This window comes from Heterodontus francisci, chromosome 1 (genome assembly GCF_036365525.1).
Source record: "Heterodontus francisci isolate sHetFra1 chromosome 1, sHetFra1.hap1, whole genome shotgun sequence".
NCBI lineage: Eukaryota > Metazoa > Chordata > Chondrichthyes > Heterodontiformes > Heterodontidae > Heterodontus > Heterodontus francisci.
The window spans coordinates 6,368,622-6,390,490 of NC_090371.1; the positions used below are offsets into that span (position 1 = coordinate 6,368,622).

The following is a 21,869-nucleotide window of genomic DNA, read 5'->3' on the forward strand; positions in this document are numbered from 1 at the left end:
GAGCCAGAGGAAATGGGCGAGGTGCTAAATGAGAACTTTGCATCAGTATTCACCAAGGAGAAGGACTTCGTGGATGATGAGCCTAGGGAAGGGAGTGCAGATAGTCTCAGTCATCTCATTATCAAAAAGGAGGAGGTGTTGGGTGTCTTGCAAAGCATTAAGGTAGATAAGTCCCCAGGGCCTGATGGGATCTACCCTAGAATACTGAGGGTGGCAAAGGAAGAAATTGCTGGGGCCTTGACAGAAATCTTTGCATCCTCATTGGCTACAGGTGAGGTCCCAGAGGACTGGAGAATAGCCAATGTTGTTCCTTTGTTTAAGAAGGGTAGCAAGGATAATCCAGGAAATTATAGGCCGGTGAGCCTCATGTCAGTGGTAGGGAAACTATTAGAGAGGATTATTCGGGACAGGATTTACTCCCATTTGGAAACAAACGAACTTATTAGCGAGAGACAGCATGGTTTTGTGAAGGGGAGGTCGTGTCTTACTAATTTGATTGAGTTTTTTGAGGAAGTGATGAAGATGATTGATGAAGGAAGGGCAGTGGATGTTATCTATATGGACTTTAGTAAAGCCTTTGACAAGGTCCCGCATGGCAGACTGGTACAAAAGGTGAAGTCACACGGGATCAGAGGTGAGCTGGCAAGATGGATACAGAACTGGCTCAGTCACAGAAGACAGAGGGTATCAGTGGACGGGTGTTTTTCTGAATGGAGGGATGTGACTAGTGGTGTTCCGCAGGGATCAGTGCTGGGACCTTTGCTGTTTGTAGTATATATAAATGATTTGGAGGAAAATGTAGCTGGTCTGATTAGTAAGTTTGCGGACGACATGGTGGAGTTGTGGACAGTGATGAGGATTGTCAGAGGATACAGCAGGATATAGATCGGTTGGAGACTTGGGCGGAGAAATGGCGAATGGAGTTTAATCCGGACAAATGTGAGGTAATGCATTTTGGAAGGTCTAATGCAGGTGGGAGGTATACAGTAAATGGCAGAACCCTTAGGAGTACTGACAGACAGAGAGATCTGGGCGTACAGGTCCACAGGTCACTGAAAGTGGCAACGCAGGTGGATAAGGTAGTCAAGAAGGCATACGGCATGCTTGCCTTCATCGGTCGGGGCATAAAGTATAAAAATTGGCAAGTCATGTTGCAGCTGTACAGAACCTTATTTAGGCCACACTTAGAATATTGCGTGCAATTCTGGTTGCCACACTACCAGAAGGACGTGGAGGCTTTGGAGAGGGTACAGAAGAGGTTTACCAGGATGTTGCCTGGTCTGGAGGGCATTAGCTCTGAGGAGAGGTTGGAAAAACTCGGATTGTTTTCACTGGAACGACGGAGGTGGAGGGGCGACATGATAGAGGTTTACAAAGTTATGAGCGGTATGGACAGAGTGGATAGTCAGAAGCTTTTTCCCAGGGTGGAAGAGTCAGTTACTAGGGGACATAGGTTTAAGATGCGAGGGGCAAAGTTTAGAGGGGATGTGCGAGGCAAGTTCTTTACACAGAGGGTGGTGTGTGCCTGGAACCTGCTGCCAGGGGAGGTGGTGGAACAGATACGATAGCGACATTTAAGAGACATCTTGACAAATACATGAATAGGAAGGGAATGGAGGGATACGGGCCCCGGAAGTACAGAAGGTGTTAGTTTAGGCAGGCATCAAGATCGGCGCAGGCTTGGAGGGCCGAATGGCCTGTTCCTGTGTTGTACTGTTCTTTGTTCTTTGTTCTTCCTATGTTCCTAAGTCCTGTTTAATTAAAGGGACCAGCATTTTCAACATTTTCAAGGTACCTGTCCTGTATTCATTGGTGAGAAGGGTTTGAATAAGTGAATGACAGAGGGTGAACTACTAGCCCCCAAAAATCAGGTATATCAATGGATGCTCGTCGGACTGTTGAGGACAGCCCCCATCTGGCAAAAGATAGAGAGATTCCTAACATCTTGGCTAACTGGAGGAGGTGAAAAGACAGAACGAGAGAAAGAGACAGAGAGACAGAGAGAGAGAGACTGCCCTTTCAGCTGCAGAGATCGGTTGCAACATCATCTGTCATTGGTTGTATACTTCTGTCTCTTTAGCTTTTGCATCATTATATTGAACTTCTTCTTCTGAATATTCATTATATTTAAACTGTTGCTTCTTAATAAACTGAATAAAATACTTTATTTAATTAATGAATGTGTTTTTGACCCCCTTCTTTATCTGTGACTCCCGAACCTAAATCTTACAGACCCCACATCATGTCAGCTTCGGTGACGCTATGCAATTTTTCAGATGCAAAGGGCCTAGCTTGCCCGGGACCAAGCTCGAAGCTGCAATGAGGGGTGCCGGGAGCTGCCTGGAAGCAGGAGCTAGAAATGGAAGGCCCTATGAAAAGGCAGGCGGCAGCCATGACTGGGCTTGCCGTTCACTGAGCAGATGGAGCAGGAGGGTTTGCAGAGGGCCAGCACTTGCACAGGCAGGTGTCTACAGTGGCCTCAAGGTTCTCAGATGTCTCCCTTGAGGCATTAACTGAGGTAGTAGCTGAGAGGCGAGAGATATTGTTCCTGGAGTTCAGCAGAAGAAACACCAAGTAGGACTGGATGGAGGTGGCAATGGAGGTTAGTTGTAATGGAGTGACTAGAAAGACATAGCGCCAGTGCCAGAAAAGATTCAATGACCTGGTAAGGTCCAGCAAGGTTAGTGGCAAGCGACACCCAGGTGACAGGTCTCCAGTGCTATACACACCAGCATTCACATGACTGGAGCAGACTGAGTGCCCATAGTCCTCCCTAACGTTGTCAGATCAAGTGGCTAGTTACATCACTGAGAAGTCAGTCATCCTCACAAATTGATAAGTGGGCATCACAGAGGAGGGTGGCAGCTCTTATCAATATCGTGCTGTAATAGTAGGAGGACCAGGATGACAATATTGAAAATGCTGCTATCTTCATGATGCATGTGGATGATTTTTTTGTGGGGTGGTACTAATGAGTTTGAAAAGAATGTCCTTCATCGAATTATGGAGGAATTTAAAATTGGCTTCTGGGGCTTTTAATTATGTGGGTTTGGAGATAAATGTGGGTGAGTCAGATGTAGTTTTACATCAATATTCTTATTTGGAAAATATCACTCCTATCACAACTGGTCACACCAGATCAGGACAGAAAGACGCAGCTGCGTCCAAGGATGAAATGGAACAGCTGACGAGTCTTGTCAGACAGCTCAATTGGTTAGCCTCACAGACGAGACCAGATGCAAGTTTTGATGTGCGAGAACTTAGTCTTGTGATGAAACATCCTGATGTTGAAGACATTCTGAAGGCGAACAAAACTTTAAAAACATTTAAAATAGGGAAGTGTATGCTGAAGTTCCCTGCTTTGGGTGATCCCAAAAATATGAAATTAACCGTTTTTAGTGATGCCTTACATGCAAACCTTGGTGATGGATTTTCCAGTGCAGGAGGGTTTGTGATATTCCTTGTGGGAGAGAATGGGAAAAGTTGTCCATGGGCATGGGAGGCCAAGAAAATAAGAAGAATGGTGAAGAGCACACTAGCCGCTGAAACTCTTGCACTCGTGGATGCTGTAGATATGGCGTTTATATTTGACCAAGATCTTGGAAGAAATATTATATGAAAGAGACAATACCAATCAAATGTTACATAGATAATTGATCTCTGTGGGATAATATACATTCAACAAAAGGCATAAATGAGAAAAGGCTGAGGACAGACATAGCCAGTTTGAAGGAAATGTTGGAAAAGAAGGAAATCTCTAATCTGAGATGGGTGGATTCTAGTCATCAACTATCAGACTGTTTCACCAAGAGGAATGGCTCGACTGAAAAGTTGTTGACGGTTTTAGAAGGAGGATATCTTACTATGGGAATCTGAATTTTTTTGAATATATACCTGTTTGTAAATATGTTTTTTTTCTTAAAAGGAAGGGAATCTGACAATATTGAAAATGCTTGTCCCTTTAATTAAACAGGTCTCTTTTCACTGTGAATAGAGAGCAAGTGATGCTCATTATGGTTTTGCATTTAAGGGCTGTGTTTTTGCCCAGTTGGAGAGTTACCTCAGGACAGAGAGTTAGTCCAGAAGGGAAATGTGGAAACTGATATTTGGATTGAACTATGACTTGACGATAGTTGTGTCATTGAGCTTCCTCATTTTGGTGAAGGGACATCTGCCTGTTTAATACAGGCCACTCATGCTCCATATGTTGGTTATAATATTCCAAAATTCTCTGGATACGGGAAAGGTTCCAGTGAATTGGAAAAATGCTAATATAACGCCCTTATTCAAAAAGGGAGGGAGGCAGAAAGTAGGAAACTATAGACCAGTTAGTTTAACATCTGTCGTTGGGAAATTGTTAGAATCCGTTATTAAGGAAGTAATAACAGGACATTTAGAAAGTCAAAACACAATCCATCAGAGTCAGCATGGTTTTATGAAGGGTAAATAGTGTTTGACTAATTTGCTAGAGTTCTTCGAAGCTGTAACAAGTAAAGTGGATAATGGGGATCCTGTAGATGTAGTCTATCTGGACTTCCAGAAGGCATTTGATAAGGTGCCGCACAAAAGGTTAATACACAAGGTAAGATCACATGGGGTTAGGGGTAATTTATTATCTTGGATAGAGGATTGGCGAACCAACAGAAAACAGAGAGTTGGGATAAATGGGTCCTTTTCTGGTTGGCAAGATGTAACTAGTGGGGTGCCACACCGTTCGGTCCTCGGGCCCCAACTATTTACAATCTATATTAATGACCTGGATGCAGGGATAGAAGGTACTATAGCCAAATTTGCAGATGACACTAAACTAGGTGCGACAGTAAGTTGCAATAAAGAAATAAGAAATTTACAAATGGATATGGATAGGTTAGGTGAATGGGCCAAACTTTAGCAGATGGATTTTAATGTGGATAAGTGTGAGATTATCCATTTTGGTCAGAAGAATAGAAAGGCAAATTATTATCTAAATGGAGAGAAACTTCAGAGTGTTTGCTGCAGAGGGATCTGGGTGTCCTCGTGCATGAAACAGAAACAGAAACAGAAAACTAGTATGCAGGTACAGCAGGTGATAAGGAAGGCAAATGGAATTTTGGCATTTATTGCGAAAAGAATAGAGTATAAAAGTAGGGAAGTGTTGCTGCAACTGTATAAGGCATTAGTGAGACTGCACCTGGAGTACTGTGTACAGTTTTGGTCCCCTTACTTGAGGAGGGATGTAGTTGCATTGGAGACAGTTCAGAGGAGGTTCACTAGATTGATTCCAGAGATGGGGGTTTGTCTTATGAAGAGAGATTGAGCAGTTTAGGCCTTTACTCTCTAGAGTTTAGAAGAATGAGAGGAGATCTAATTGAGGTACATAAGATGATTAAGGGGATTGACAAAGTAAACGTAGAGAAGATGATTCCTCTTTAGGGGCAATCTAGACCGAGAGGTCATAGTTTTAGGATAAGGGGTAGCAGATTTAAAACAGAGATGAGGAGAAATTACTTCTCTCAAAGGGTCGTGAGTCTGTGGAATTCACTCCGCCAGAGTGCAGTGGATGCCGAGACATTGAGTAAATTTAAGGAGGAGATAGATATATTTTTAATTAGTAATGGATTGAAGGATTATGGAGAACAGGCAGAAAAGTGGAGTTGAGGCTGAGATGAGATCAGCCATGATCATATTGAATGGCGGAGCAGGCTTGAGGGGCTGAATTGCCTACTCCTGCTCCTAGTTCTTATGTTCTTATTCTTTCCTCATCCTGCAAGAAAAGAGACAGTTACAAGATGTCTTGTGTGGATGATGGTGTGGCGGACCTGCACAATCGAACAGTGATGGAGGAGGCCGTGTTGGCTATTGCTAGTGTGCCACCATAGCAGGCTGCGGGTGATGGCAAGATGGGAAGCCATGACGAGCAAAGTCATTTGATTTCTCTGTCTTCAGGTGAAGGGCGTGGAAGCCTATCCAATGGGCACTGTGGCTCTTCGACCATTGTCATCTACTGGGTTGGTTGTGCTGAGGTATCTGCTGAGTAGCCCCCATTCTCATCACCAGCTTCTTGTGATTCCCACAGGATCAATAGCAGAGCAGGAGCAGAGTGTCTCAGCACAGTCGTTGCCAGTGGGAAAGATGTTTCAGAGACTGCCCTGTCACATCATGTCTCTGTAACTTTCACCAGTGCAAACACACTCACCTCGGTTGGGACTGATTCAAGATTAGAAGGGGTGAGCAGCACCTCACACGTGAACAGGAGGAGGACAGTGAGGCAGAGTCAGCTGTGGGCAGTCCCCCTCGGAGGATGCAGGACAGACACAGCCATACTTCACTGGGCAAAGATGCTGGGCCTCGGGTGTCATGCACAGTTTTTCTGGAGTATCAGAGGCAGCTGAGTTCCTGAGTGTTGGAGATGCCTGAGATTGCAGAGCCATGGACAGACAATGGAGCAGTTCATGCAGCACATGTATACATAGGAAATAGGAGTAGGCCAATCCGACTCTGAGCCTGCTCCACCAAACAAACAAAGAACAAAGAACAGTACAGCACAGGAACAGGCCATTCGGCCCTCCAAGCCTGTGCCGATCTTGTGCCTGCCTAAACTAACACCTTCTGCACTTCCGGGGACCATATCCCTCTATTTCCACCATTCAACTAGATCTTCTACCTCAATGCCATTTTCCCACACTATCCCCACACCCCTTGATATCTTTAACATCCAGAAATCAATCGATCTCTGTCTTGAATATACTCAATGACTAAACATCCACAGCCCTCTGGGGTAGAGAATTCCAAAGATTCACCACCTTCTGAGTGAAAAAATTCCTCCTCATATCAGTCTTAAATAGCCTAGCTTTATTCTGAGACTGTGACCCCTGGTTCTAGACCCTCCCAGTCAGGGGAGACATTCTTCCTGCATCTACCCTGTCGAGACCTGTAAGAATTTTGTATGCTTCAATGCAATCACCTCTCATTCTTCTAAACTCTAGAGAATATAGGCCCAGTCTCCTCAATCTCTCCTCATAGGGATTAGTCTGGTGAACCTTCATTGCACTCTCACAATGGCAAGTATCTCCTTTCTTAGGCAAGGAGACCAAAACTGTACACAACATTCCAGGTCTGTTCTCACTTTGTTACTCCTGTACTCAAAACCTTGCAATAAAGGCCAATATACCATTTGCCTTCCTAATTGCTTGCTGCACCTGCATGTTGGCTTTCAGTTTTAGTTTAGAGATACAGCACTGAAACAGGCCCTTCGGCCCACCGTGTCTGTGCCGACCATCAACCACCCATTTTATACTAATCCTACACTAATTCCATATTCCTACCACATCCCCACCTGTCCCTATATTTCCCTACCACCGACCTCTACTAGGGGCAATTTATAATAGCCAATTAACCTATCAACCAGCAAGTCTTTGGCATGTGGGAGGAAACCGGAGCACCCAGAGGAAACCCACGCAGACACAGGGAGAACTTACAAATTCCACACAGGCAGTACCCAGAATTGAACCCGGGTCGCTGGAGCTGTGAGGCTGCGGTGCTAACCACAGTGACTAATGAACAAGGACACCCGGGTCTCTTTGGACATCAACACTTCCCAACCTCTCACCATTTAAGAAATACTCTGTATTTCTGTTTTTCCTACCAAAGTGGATAACTTCACATTTTTAACATTATATTCCATTTGTCATGTCCTTGCCCACTCACTTAGCCTGTCTTAATCCCCTTGAAGTCTCTCTGCATCTTCCTCACAACTCACATTCCCACCTAGCTTTGTGTCATCAACAAACTTGGAAATATTACATTTGGTCCTCACATCCTAATCATTGATATAGATTATGAACAGCTGGGGCCCCAGCACTGATCCTCGTGGTACAGTCTGCCAACCTGAGATAGACCTGCTTATTCCTACTCTGTTAACTGTCTGTTAACCAATTCTCAATCCATACCAGTATATTTCCCCCAATCCCATGTGCTCTAATTTTGTTTACTAACCTCTAGTATGGGACCTTATCAAAAGCTTTCTGAAAATCCAAATACACCACATCTACTGGTTTCTTCCTTATCTATTCTGCTAGTTACATCCTCAAAAACTCCAACAGGTTTGTCAAACATGATTTCCCTTTCATAAATCCATGTTGACTCTGCTCAATCATTTTATTTTCTAAGTGTCCTGTTATTACATCCTTGATAATAGATTCTAGCATTTTCTCCACTACTGATGTCAGGCTAACAGGTTTATAGTTCCCCATTTTCTCTCTCCCTCTTACATTTACTGCCTTGCAATCTGCAGGAACCATTCCAGAATCTCTAGAATTTTGGACAATGATCGCCAACGAATCCACTATCTCTACAGCCACCTCTTTCAACACTCTGGGATATAGATCATCAGGTCCAGGGGATTTATCAACTTTCAGTCCCATGAATTTCTCCAGCACTAGTTTTTACTCACACTAATTTTTTTCAGTTTCTCATTCTCGTAAGTCCCTTGGTTCTCTAGTATTCCTGGGAGATTTTTTGATTATTCTTCCGTGAAGACAAAGTATGTGTTTAGTTTCTCTGCCATTTCCTTATTCCCCATTATAAGTTCCATTGTCTCTGCCTGTAATGGGCCCACATTTGTCTTTGCTGATCTTTTCCTTTTTACATATCTATAGAAGCTTTTACTCCATTTATATGATTCTCGCTAGTTTACTTTCATATTCTATTTTCTCTTTCTTGACCAGTTTCTTGCTCCTCCTTTGCTGAATTCTAAAATGCTCCCAATCCTCAGGCTTACTACTTTTTTGGGCAACTTTATAAGCCTCTTCCTTTGATCTAATACAATCTTCAACTTCTCTTGTTAGCCATGGTTGGATCACCTTTCCTGTTGGGTTTTTGTGCCTCAAAGGAACGTAAATTTGTTGTAAACCATGTATTAATTCTTTAAATGCTAGCCATTGCCTGTCTACCATCATACCTTTTAATATAGTTTCCCAATCTACCACCAACAATTTGCCCCTCATACCTTCGTAGTTTCCTTTGTTTATAATAGAGACCCTAGTTTCAGACTGAACTACATCATTTTCAAGCTGAATATACAATTCTATCATATTATGGTCACACTTCCCTGGAGGCTCCTTTACAATGAGAATATTAATTAGCCCTTTCTTATTGAATAATACTAGATCCAAAATAGCCCATTCTCTAGTTGGTTCCTCAACATACTGTTCTAGAATACCATCTCATATACACCATCATGGTTCAGGGATTTGAGTGCTTGAGCTCCTCCATTGAGAGAGTGGCTAAGCTCTTGGTGAGCCTAATGCAGCACCAGCCGAGTGGTTGTGGGAGTAATGCACTGATATACACAGGAAGAATGAGACTGTCTGTCGCATTGACCACTCATTGTCGCTGATGGCACTGGGATGTGTGGAGTGGATGCCAGCTGTGTCCCATCTGGTGGCCTCATCCAAGGGGGCCATGAAAGAGCTGAGGCAGCCGAGGAGGCTGACGAGGGGGCCACCCCTCAGAGAGCACCAGGCATCTTCATGATGAGGATGGAAGTCTCGGGCATCTCAGCCAGATGCAGATACAATAGAGCAGCTGCCTTCACCTCATCTTCAGCCATAGAGGGAGCACCTTGTATGACTGGGCTTGAGCAAAAGGCTTGGGTGAAGTTCTCTGAATTTTTTTGGTCTTTTATATCACCTTTATTAATAATAAGTGTGTATGATCTCAATCAGACTTGTGTTTTAGTCATTCTTCATGGCAAAGGTGAAATGCAGTTTGGGGAGGCCTGGGTGTGGTGGGCTCCACGATCTGTGATGAAGGAGAATGTTGGCAATGGAGACTCCATTCTGAATAGTTTTGGGTGCCAATGGGATTCCTAACGTGTGTGCTTGCTGGATAATCTCTCCCTTTGATGGAAGTTGAGTTACTGAGTCATCTGTTGTAAGGACTGAGAGGCACCCAAGTGAAATGTTGAAGAATCAGCATCACCCTTAGGGCCAAGTCACCCTGTCAATCACCGCGAGGCCTCGGACAGCCCCAGCACTCTTCCTCCAATACCTGGCCACTGGGCTCCTCTGCAGCATGCCCTTCATCTTCTTCTTCCTCTTTCCAGTCCTCCTCTGAGGAAGAGTGGCCTTCCAGGTCCTGCTCATGACTCAGTTCCAGGCCTCTTTATATTGTCACGTTGTGCAGTGCACAGCAAGAGACCATAATACAAGACACTCTGGCTGGCTCGTACTGGAGGGCACTACCCAATGTGTCAAGGCAACAGGAGTTTATCTTCAAGATTTCAATGGTCTGTTCAATGCAGGTCTGTGTTAGTAGATGGCTCTGGTTGTAACACCTCTCTGCATCTGTGTCTGGGTAACGGATGACGGGAATCAGGCGCCACCTCCTCAGGGGATAATCCTTATCTCCCAGCAGCCAGCCTGAAGATGTCCAGTATCTGGGACTCTCCCAGGATGATGGAATCATGACAGCTGCCCAGGATCTGAGCACACACGTGCAGGAGACACTTGCTGTGGTCACAGACCAACTGGACATTCATTGAGTGGAAGCCTTTTCTGTTGAGGAATCTGATTGGCTGGTCTGTGGGCGCCTTGTTGGCTATGTGGGTGCAGTCGATGACCCACTGGAGCTGCAGGAATCCATAAGTGGATGCAAAGCCCAATGCGCTCTGCACCTATGCTGGCCCATCTGTCTTGAGATGGATATATTACCCCAGCCACTTGAATAGAGCATTCATTACCTGCCTGATGAGCTGCCGACTGCAAGATACCAACCAGGACCTCAGCTGAATCCTGGAACGACCTAAAAATCCAGGGTGACAGTGACCTTGCCGGTTACAGGTAGGGGGCTGCAAGGCCTCAGGTCATTATGTACCATAACGCGGTCTGGATAGGCGCAGTACCTACAGCACTGGCACTCTGTCATTTGCAGGTAATTGACTCGTGGATGGTACACCCGATGTCTTGGGTAGCTCCTTCTTCCCCTTACAGCCCCTCTCTGTGCTCCTCTGGGCTCCTGCAGACCAGGGGGATAGCAACATAGAAACATCGAAAATAGGAGCAGGAGTAGGCCATTCGGCCCTTCGAGCCTGCTCCGCCATTCAATATGATCATGGCTGATCATCCAACTCAGTAACCTGTTCCCGCTTTCCGCCCATACCCTTTGATCCCTTTAGACCCAAGAGCTATATTTAACTCCTTCTTGAAAACATACAATGTTTTGGCCTCAACTGCTTTCTGTGGTAGCGAATTCCACAGGCTCACCACTCTCTGGTGAAGAAATTTCTCCTCATCTCAGTCCTGAAAGGTTTACCCCGTATCCTTAGACTATGACCCCTGGTTCTGGGCTCCCCCACCATCGGGAACATCCTTCCTGCATCTACCCTGTCAAGTCCTGTTAGAATTTTATAGGTTTCTATGAGATCCCCCCTCACTCTTCTGAACTCTGCTGAAGCTCCTCCTCGCTACTCCACCCAATGTCAGAGTCACCTTCTCCCATTTCCATTCCCTCAGTTGGCACTTCTTTGTTCACTAGGGCTTCCTCCGCCAACCTCTGCTACCCAGGTGATGCCAGTAACCTGCAAGCCTTTCAGTACCAGTGATGGCAACTGTGTGCCAGTGTTTGATCAACTGAGAATTGATCTCCACTTCTTAACTTTGCTGACCAATGCATCCATTAATCCTCATGCTCCCCCCCCTTACCCCTCACGGTTCCCCCCACTTAGTCCTCATGGCTGCCCCCCTTAACCCTCATGGCTTGCCCCATTAACCCTCAGGCTCCCCCCCTTAACCCTCATGGCTCCCCCCATTAGCCTTCATGGCTGCCCCCCTTAACCCTCATGGCTTGCTCCATTAACCCTCAGGCTCCACCCATTAACCCTCATGGCTCCCCCCATTAACCCTCATGGCTCCCCCCATTAACCCTCAGGCTCCCCCCATTAACCCTCATGGCTCCCCCCATTAACCCTCAGGCTCCGCCCATTAACCCTCATGGCTCCCCCCATTAACCCTCATGCCTCCCGCCATTAACCCTCAGGCTCCCCCCATTAACCCTCATGGCTCCCCCCATTAACCCTCAGGCTCCCCCATTAACCCTCATGCCTCCCGCCATTAACCCTCATGGCTCCCCCCATTAACCCTCAGGCTCCGCCCATTAACCCTCATGGCTCCCCCTATTAACCCTCATGGCTCCCCCCATTAACCCTCAGGCTCCCCCATTAACCCTCATGCCTCCCGCCATTAGCCCTCATGGCTTCCCCCGTTAGTCCTCATGGCTACCCCATTATCCCTCATGGCTCCCCTCATTAACCCACAGGCTCCCCGCTGTGGTCACAATAGCTGAACCCTGATGTGTCCCAGACACTGCGTATTCCCTATGCTTCCCGATTGAAAATTTGAAACTGCTCCTCTGAATCCTGTCAATGATCTCACCAATGAGCTCACCAATGTGCTCACCAATGAGCTCACCAATGAGCTCACCAATGAGCTCACCAATGTGCTCACCAATGAGCTCACCAATGTGCTCACCAATGAGCTCACCAATGAGCTCACCAATGTGCTCACCAATGAGCTCACCAATGTGCTCACCAATGAGCTCACCAATGAGCTCACCAATGTGCTCACCAATGTGCTCACCAATGAGCTCACCAATGAGCTCACCAATGAGCTCACCAATGTGCTCACCAATGTGCTCACCAATGTGCTCACCAATGAGCTCACCAATGAGCACTTTGAAACTTGTGTTGTGTTCGAGAGGCAGTGGGATCCAGTGCCACCCTCCGGGAATACAATATTCAAAACGCACCTGCACCCGCTCCCAACCCCAACAGATTTGAAAATCCAGCCCCAGCTTTTAATTTCAAAAAAATCATAGAATTTCCCACATTTTTTTAACCAACAATCCAATTTTCCAAATTCCATGGTGGGATTTGACCTCATGTTCTCTGGATGATTAGTGCAGTAATGGAACTGAAACAATGCTGCACCCTGGGTGGATTGGAATGAAATCAATCACCACAGCAGATAGAGATGGAGCAGCAGGTTGGGTTGAGTTAATGTGATCAGACTGTAGAACGTTATCAGATTAATTACCTGCGGCAGGACGGCTACACTCCGTTTCTGTTTCCCTGATAAGATTTGTGGGAATACAAACTTGTAATTCTTCAGTTCTTCAAAAAGCTGTTCCTGGTGAAATCGATCACCTGTTTGAAATACAAGGGGGGATTTAATGGCTTTTCAACAAAGATCAGTGCACAATGTCATCAATGACCTTCTCTCCATCATGAGGTCAGAAGTGGGGATGTTCGCTGTTGATTGCACAATGTTCAGCATCATTTGCAACTCCTCAGATACTGAAGCATTCCGTGTAGAAATGCAGTAAGACCTGGACAATATCCAGGCTTGGGCTGATAAGTGGCAAGTTACATTCGCGCCACACAAGTGCCAGGTAATGACCATCTCCAACAAGAGAGAATCTCACCATCTCCCATTGATGTTCAACGGCATTACCATCGCTGAATCCCCCACTATCGACATCCTGGGGGTCACCATTGACCAGAAACTGAACTGGACCAGCCACAAAAATACGGTGTCTACAAGAGCAAATCAGAGGCTAGGAATCCTATGGCAAGTAACTCGCCTCCTGACTCCCCAAAGCCTGTCCACCATCTACAAGGCACAAGTCAGGAGTGTGATGGAATACTCTCCACTTGCCTGGATGGGTGCAGCTCCAACAATACTCAGGAAGCTCAACATCATCCAGGACAAAGCAGCCCACTTGAATTGGCACCCCATCCACCACCTTAAACATTCACTCCCTTCATCACTGCGCACAGTGGCAGCAGTGTGTACCATCTACAAGATGCACTGCAGCAACTCACCAAGGCTCCTTTGACAGCACCTTCCAAACCAGCAACCTCGACCACCTGCAAGAACAAGGGCAGCAAATACATGGGAACACCACCATCTGCAAGTTCCCCTCCAAGTCACACACCATCCTGACTTTGAAATATATCCTTCACTGTTGCTGGATCAAAATCCTGGAAGTGTCTCCTTAACAGAATCAGCAGAGGAAAGGTATTGGAAAAACTTAAGAGACTAAAATCCAACAAAGTTCCAGGACCTGATGGCCTCCACCTTAGTAATCTCAAACAGATAGCTGCAGAGATAGTTGGATGCACCAGCTATGATTTTGCAAAATTCCTTAGATTCAGAAATGGTCCCATCAGATTGGAAGTTGGTAAATGATACACTGCTTTTCAAGAAAGGAGGGAGAGAGAAAACTGAACGACAAGCCTAACAACAGTCATTGGGAAAATGCTGGAATCTATTATTAAGGAAGTCTTTAAAAAGCACTCTGAAAAGCACAGTATGATTAGAACAAGTTGGACAATTGCAAGGGCTGAGGCTCCTCCACTTCTGCCTTCTCGATCCCCTTACCTGCCTCACTCACATTCCCCCTACTCCCCCCTTTTACTTGCTCAAAGCCCATTACATTTCTAACCTTTGCCAGTTGTGATGAAGGGTCACTGACCTGAAGGTTAGCTCTCCACAGATGCTGCCAGACCTGCTGAGTATTTCCGGCACTTTCTGTTATTATTTCAATCAAAAATCTGTTGTTTTCGGAGAGAAGAGGGATTGTGGGATACAGTAAGGAGCAATTGAGATGTTTGGTCAGGATGGGTTGATGGATGTGTTAAGAAGGATCAAGGCTATCACTAATTACTAAATTAAAGGACTCATACTCCCATAATCCCACGACTACTACTGACCGAGCTGGCCGCGTCCTAAAGGACATAGCTGCTAGACTGGGTCTTCGGCAGGTGGTGGGGGTACCAACACGAGGGAAAAACATACTTGACCTCGTCCTCACCAATCTGCCTGCTGCAGATACTTCTGTCCATGACAGTATTGGCAGGAGTGACCACCGCACAGTCCTTGTGGAGACAAAGTCCCGCCTTCGCATTGTGGATACCCTCCATCGTGTTGTGTGGCACTATCACCGTGCTCAATGGGATATGTTTTGAACAGATCTAGCAATGCAAAACTGGGCATCCATGAGGTGCTGTGGGCCATCAGCAGCAGCAGAATTGTACTCAACCACAATCTGTAACCTCATGGCCCAGCATATCCCCCACTCTACCATTACCATCAAGCAAGGAGACCAACCTTGGTTCAATGAAGAGTGCAGGAGAGCATGCCAGGAGCAGCACCAGGCAAACGTCAAAATGAGGTGTCAACCTGATGAAGCTACAACACAGGACTACTTGCGTGCCAAACTGCATAAGCAGCATACGATAGGCAGAGCTAAGCGATCCCATAACCAACGGATCAGATCTAAGCTCTGCAGTCCTGCCACATCCAGCCGTGAATGGTGGTGGACAATTAAACAACTAACTGGAGGAGGTGGCTCCACAAATATCCCCATCCTCAATGATGGGGGAGCCCAGCACATCAGTACAAAAGATAAGGCTGAAGCATTTGCAACAATCTTCAGCCAGAAGTGCCGAGTTGATGATCCATCTTAGCCTCCTCCTGAAGTCGCCAGCATCACAGATGCCAGACTTCAGCCAATTCGATTCACTCCGCGTAATATCAAGAAACGTCTGAGGGCACTGGATACTGCAAAAGCTATGGGCCCTGACAATATTCCGACAATAGTACTGAAGACCTGTGCTCCAGAACTTGCCGCACCTCTAGCCAAGCTGTTCCAGTACAGCTACAACACTGGCATCTACCCTGCAATGTGGAAAATTGCCCAGGTATGTCCTGTACACAAAAAGCAGGACAAGTCCAACCTGGCCAATTACCGCCCCATCAGTCTACTCTCAATCATCAGTAAAGTGATGGAAGGTGTCATCAACAGTGCCATCAAGCGGCACTTGCTTAGCAATAACCTGCTCAGTGACGCTCAGTTTGGGTTCCACCAGGGCCACTCAGCTCCTGACCTCATTACAGCCTTGGTTCAAACATGGACTAAAGAGCTGAACACAAGAGGTGAGGTGAGAGTGACTACCCTTGACATCAAGGCAGCATTTGACCGAGTGTGGCATCAAGCAGCCCTAGCAAAACTGAAGTCAATGGGAATCGGGGAAAACCTTCCGCTGGCTGGAGTCATACCTAGTGCAAAGGAAGATGGTTGTGGTTGTTGGAGGTCAATCATCTGAGCTCCAGAACATCACTGCAGGAGTTCCTCAGGGTAGTGTCCTAGGCCCAACCATCTTCAGCTGCTTCATCAATGACCTTCCTTCAATCATAAGGTCAGAAGTGGGGATGTTCGCTGATGATTGCACAATGTTCAGCACCATTCGTGACTCCTCAGATACTGAAGCAGTCCGTGTAGAAATGCAGCAAGACCTGGACAATATCCAGGCTTGGGCTGATAAGTGGCAAGTAACATTCGCACCACACAAGTGCCAGGCAATGACCATCTCCAACAAGAGAGAATCTAACCATCTCCCCTTGACATTCAACAGCATTACCATCGCTGAATCCCCCACTATCAACATCCTAGGGGCTACCATTGACCAGAAACTGAACTGGAGTAGCCATATAAATACCGTGGCTCCAGAGCAGGTCAGAGGTTAGCAATCCTGCGGTGAGTAACTCACCTCCTGACTCCCCAAAGCCTGTCCACCATCTACAAGGCACAAGTCAGGAGTGTGATGGAATACTGTCCACTTGCCTGGATGGATGCAGCTCCAACAACACTCAAGAAGCTCGACACCATCCAGGACAAAGCAGCCCGCTTGATTGGCACACCATCCACAAACATTCACTCCCTCCACCACCGACGCATAGTGGCAGCAGTGTGTACCATCTACAAGATGCACTGCAGCAATGCACCAAGGCTCCTTAGACAGCACCTTCCAAACCCGCGACCTCTACCAACTAGAAGGACTAGGGCAGCAAATACATGGGAACACCACCACCTGCAAGTTCCCCTCCAAGTTACACACCATCCTGACTTGGAACTATATTGCCGTTCCTTCACTGTCGCTGGGTCAAAATCCTGGAACTCCCTTCCTAACAGCACTGTGGGTGTACCTACCCCAAATGGACTGCAGCGGTTCAAGAAGGCAGCTCACCACCACCTTCTCAAGGGCAATTAGGGATGGGCAATAAATGCTGGCCTGGCCAGCGAGGCCCACATCCCATGAATGAATTTTTAAAAAAAATTTTGTTTGGAAGAGCTCGGCCAAGATACTAACACCTTGTACAGTGAAGTAAATCAGGATGTGATGTGAAGCCTGGGTTTGAGAATCCTCTAAATTGTAGAATGAAGGGATGCAAGAAATTTTAAATTTGAGATCCTGGCCAAGTGTTAGAGCAAGAGTCAGTAAAATAAGTCTAGTTTCATCACTGTGCTGAAATCGGGAGAAGGAGTCCTTTAAAAACAGGTTAAGCCAGATTCTGAGGAAACAGGACATTGCATTGTATTAAGAGAGAGGGTGTGAATTGGTTACATTTACATAGAGGTGCATCACATGTGTTTATGGAGATGTTAAGCAATTTCTTGTGGAGCTTTTGCTCAAAATTACCACTTGTGTGTGAAGATCTTTTTGCCATCAATGGCTTTGTGATCACTAGATTTTTGCTGGACATAAGGATATGGAGCCAAGGCAGGGTAATGGAACTAAAATACAGATCAACTGTGATCTGATTGAATGGAGAACAGACTCGAGGGGCTGAATGACCTTTTTGTGTTCTCATCACTCCTAAACTGGTTTCAGTTCCCCTGTCCCACTGACAACAGGTTAACTTGAAGTAGTCTTCCAGATTTACCTTTTTTATATTGTTTTCTCATGTCACCTCTCAGCCATCTCCTTTCGAGACTGCTCCCAATTCCACTAAAACACAAGGACAGATGTTTCCTCCAATTGCTGTTTTTCTTGCTTTAAGAACATCTAAAATTTAGAATCATGGAATGACTGATCTTGACAGCACAGGGAGGGAGCCACTTGGCCCATTGTCTCTCTGCTGGCTGAAAAAGAGGGATCCAGCCTCATCCTACTTTGCAGCTCTCGGTCTGCAGCTGGATAGGTTGTCGAACTTCAAGTGCAAATTCAAATCCTTGTCATATGCAAAACACTCTGGGTAAAATAATCAACTTCCCTCTAATCCTTCTACCAATTACTTGAAATCCATGCCTCCTGGTTATTGACCCCTCTATTGACAGAAATAGGTCCTTCCTATCCATTCTAATTAGGCCCCTCATAATTTTATGCACCTCAATTAAATATCCCCTCAGACTCCTCTGTTTCAAATAAAACAACCCAGCTTATCTAATCTTCCTTCATAGTTAAAATTTCCAGTACTGACAGCATCCTCATAAATCTCCACTGTACCCTCTAGTGTGGTCATAACCTTCCTGTATTGCGTTGACCAAACTGTACACAGTACTGTAGACGTGGCCTAATGTGTTTTTTATGATTCTAGCATAAGCTCCCTGCTCTTATAATCTATGCCTCAGCTAATAAGTATCCTGTATGCCTTCTTAACCACCTTATCTACTTGTCTGGCTATCATCAGACATGAACACCAAGGACCCTCTGTTCCTCTAGGCTTAACATTTATTGTGCATTCCCTTGCCTTGTTAGCCTTCCCCAAATGCATTGCCTCACATTTCTACTAATTGAATTCCATTTGCCACTGTTCCACCCACCTAATTAGTCCATTGATATCTTCCTGCTGTCTACAGCTTTCTTCTCACTATCAACAACATGGATAATTTTCATTATCATCTGCAAACATTCAAGCCCACTACATTTAAGTCTAAATGATTGATATGTACCACAAAAAGCAAGGGACCTCACCGGAAATGGTCTTGCTTCCTGCCACTGAGACAATTTTGGATCAAACCTGCTGCTTTCCCTTAGATACAATGGGATCTTACTTTTCTGACCAGTCTGCCATGTGGGACCACATCAAAAGCCTTTCTAAAATCCATGTAGACGACATCAAACACGCTACGCTCATTGAATTTTTTGAGGAGGTAAGAAAGAGTCAATCAAGTTGGTCAAATATAAGCAAAATACTGCGGATGCTGGAAATCTGAAACAAAAACAAGAAATGCTGGAATCACTCAGCAGGTCTGGCAGCATCTGTGGAAAGAGAAGCAGAGTTAACGTTTCGGGTCAGTGACCCTTCTTCGGAACTGACAAATATTAGAAAAGTCACAGATTATAAACAAGTGAGGTGGGGGTTGGGCAAGAGATAACAAAGGGGAAGGTGCAGATTGGACCAGGCCACATAGCTGACCAAAAGGTCACGGAGCAAAGGCAAACAATATGTTAATGCTGTGTTGAAAGACAAAGCATTAGTACAGATTAGGTGTGAATATACTGAATATAGAACATCAGCAAGTGCAAACCTGAAGAAAAACAACCTGAAAAAAACAGTGGGTAAGCAAACTGAACAAACTAAGATGAAATGAAATAAATGCAAAAAAAGATTGTAAAAAATGTAAAAAGGAATGTAAAAAAAAAGGAAGAAAAAATAACTAAAAATGACTAAAAATGAAAGTAAAGTGGGGGGCTGTCATGCTCTGAAATTATTGAACTCAATGTTCAGTCCGGCAGGCTGTAGTGTGCCTAATCGGTAGATGAGATGCTGTTCCTCGAGCTTGCGTTGATGTTCACTGGAACACTGCAGCAATCCCAGGACAGAGATGTGAGCATGAGAGCAGGGGGGAGTGTTGAAATGGCAAGCAACCGGAAGCTCAGGGTCCTGCTTGCGGACTGAGCGGAGATGTTCCGCAAAGCGGTCACCCAGTCTGCGCTTGGTCTCCCCAATGTAGTGGTCTCCTCTGACAAATATTAGAAATATCAGTTCCGAAGAAGGGTCACTGACCCGAAACGTTAACTCTGCTTCTCTTTCCACAGATGCTGCCAGACCTGCTGAGTGAATCCAGCATTTCTTGTTTTGGTCAAATATAACCTTCCCTCAGAAAATCCAAGCTGATGATCCTTGATTAATCAATACCTTTCTAAATGACAATTAATCCCTCAGAATTTTATCACAGAATTTGCCACCACTGAGATTAATTTAACTGGCTTGCAATTACTCAGTCTATTGTTACAACCGAGGTGGGAGGAGTGCACTGTTAATTCAGTCCCGCTTCTCCACAGGTCACAACATATATTTAAATTTTCCCACTTCCCGTTACATTCTATCACGTACTCTATTTTGATGAAAGGTCACTGACCTGAAACGTTAACTCTGCTTCTCTCTCCACTGGCAGACCTGCTGAGTATTTCCAAAACTTACTGCTTTTATTTCAGTTCCCTCATATACGAACATAAGAACTAGGAGAAGAAGTAGGCCATTCGGCCCCTCTAGCCTGCTCCACCATTCAATAAGATCATGGCTGATCCGTTTGTGTCTCCAATTCCACTCTCCCATCTACCCCCGATAATCTTTGATTCCCTTACCTAACAAGAATCTATTTACCTCCGCCTTAAAAATATTCAATGACCCCGCCTCCATCACCTTCTGAGGCAGAGAGTTCCAAAGTCGCACCACCCTCTGAGAGAAGAAATTTCTCCTCATCTCCGTCCTAAAAGGGCGACTCCCTAATTTTAAAACAGTGTCCCCTAGTTCTGGACTCACCCACAAGAGGAAACATCCTTACCACATCCACCTTGTCAAGACCGTTCAGGATCTTATAAACTTCAATCAAGTCGCCCCTCACTCTCCTAATCTCCAGGGAAAACAAGCCCAGTCCGTCCAACCTTTCCTCATAAGACAACCCGCTCATTCCAGGTATCAATCTAGTAAACCTCCTGTGAACCGCCTCCAACGCATTCACATCCTTCCTTAAATAAGGAGACCAAAACTACACACAGTATTCGAGATGTGGTCTCAACAATGCCCCGTATAACTGAAGCATAACATCCTTACTTTTATTTTCAATTCCTCTCATAATAAATGATAGCATTCCATTCGCCATCTTTATTACATGCTGTACCTGCATACTAATTTTTTGTGTTTCATGCACCAGAACACCTAGATCTTTCTTAACCCCGGAATTCTGCAATCGTTCTCCATTTAAGTAATACTCTGCTTTTTTATTCTTCTTGCCAAAGTGAACAACTTCACATTTTCCCACATTATACTCCACCTGCCAAATTTTTGCCCACACACGTAACCTATCTATATCGGTCTGCAACCTCCTTATGTCCTCTTCACAATATACATTCCTACCTATCTTTGTGTCAGCCTACCATGCCATCGCTCCCCTCATCTAAGTCCGTTTATTATAATACAAGTCCCTTGCCAATTGGAGCCATGGTCTTGCCTGCACTCCTTCAAGGTGTTGTCACTCCCTGCAGTCTCTAACGCTGAGTACCGGTTTGAGAGTGACACACACCTTAAAGACTCTTACAGTTCCTGACTCCGCCTATTCGTCCAAATGGCCATCTATTAACTATCCTGAACTCTCTCTGCCTGTGAGAGATCAGCCAGGCATGTGTCGGAATAGTCAAGTCTAGAGGTAATGAAGACATGAATGAGGGTTTCAGCAGCAGATGAGCTGAAACAGGATGAAGGTGGGTGATGTTACAGAGGTGGAAATAGGCGGTCTTAGTGATGGCACGAATATGAAGCATAAAGCTCATCTTGGGGAGCTGAAGTTGCAAAATGACTGGCTTAATCTCAAACTGTTGCCAGGAATAGGAGTGGAATCAGTATCTAGGGAACAGAGTTTGGAGCAGGAACCGAAAACAATGGCTTCAGTCTTCCCAATATTTAATTTTCCTCTGCTCCACCGTTTTCCTGCCTCTGTACTTGCTTTAAATCTTTTACATCTCTAACCTTTTCCAGTTTGATGAAAGGTGATCGACCTGAAACATTAACTCTGTTTCTCTCTTCACACTTGTTGCCAGACCTGCT

The 21,869-nt window shown here is 45.4% G+C and overlaps 1 protein-coding gene across 5 annotated transcripts in view; it reads right to left on the reverse strand.

The window, feature by feature from the left end:
- LOC137367113 (disintegrin and metalloproteinase domain-containing protein 12-like) overlaps positions 1-21,869 on the reverse strand; it is a 544,479-nt gene that overhangs the window by 493,780 nt on the left and 28,830 nt on the right. For all 5 annotated transcript variants that reach the window (XR_010973684.1, XM_068028577.1, XM_068028570.1 and 2 more), the window contains exon 2: positions 13,071-13,180. Coding sequence is in view for 4 of the 5 variants with exons in the window: in XM_068028577.1 (XP_067884678.1) it covers positions 13,071-13,180 (110 nt within the window). In the remaining variant the exon portion in view is untranslated. The remainder of the gene's footprint in view (positions 1-13,070; positions 13,181-21,869) is intronic.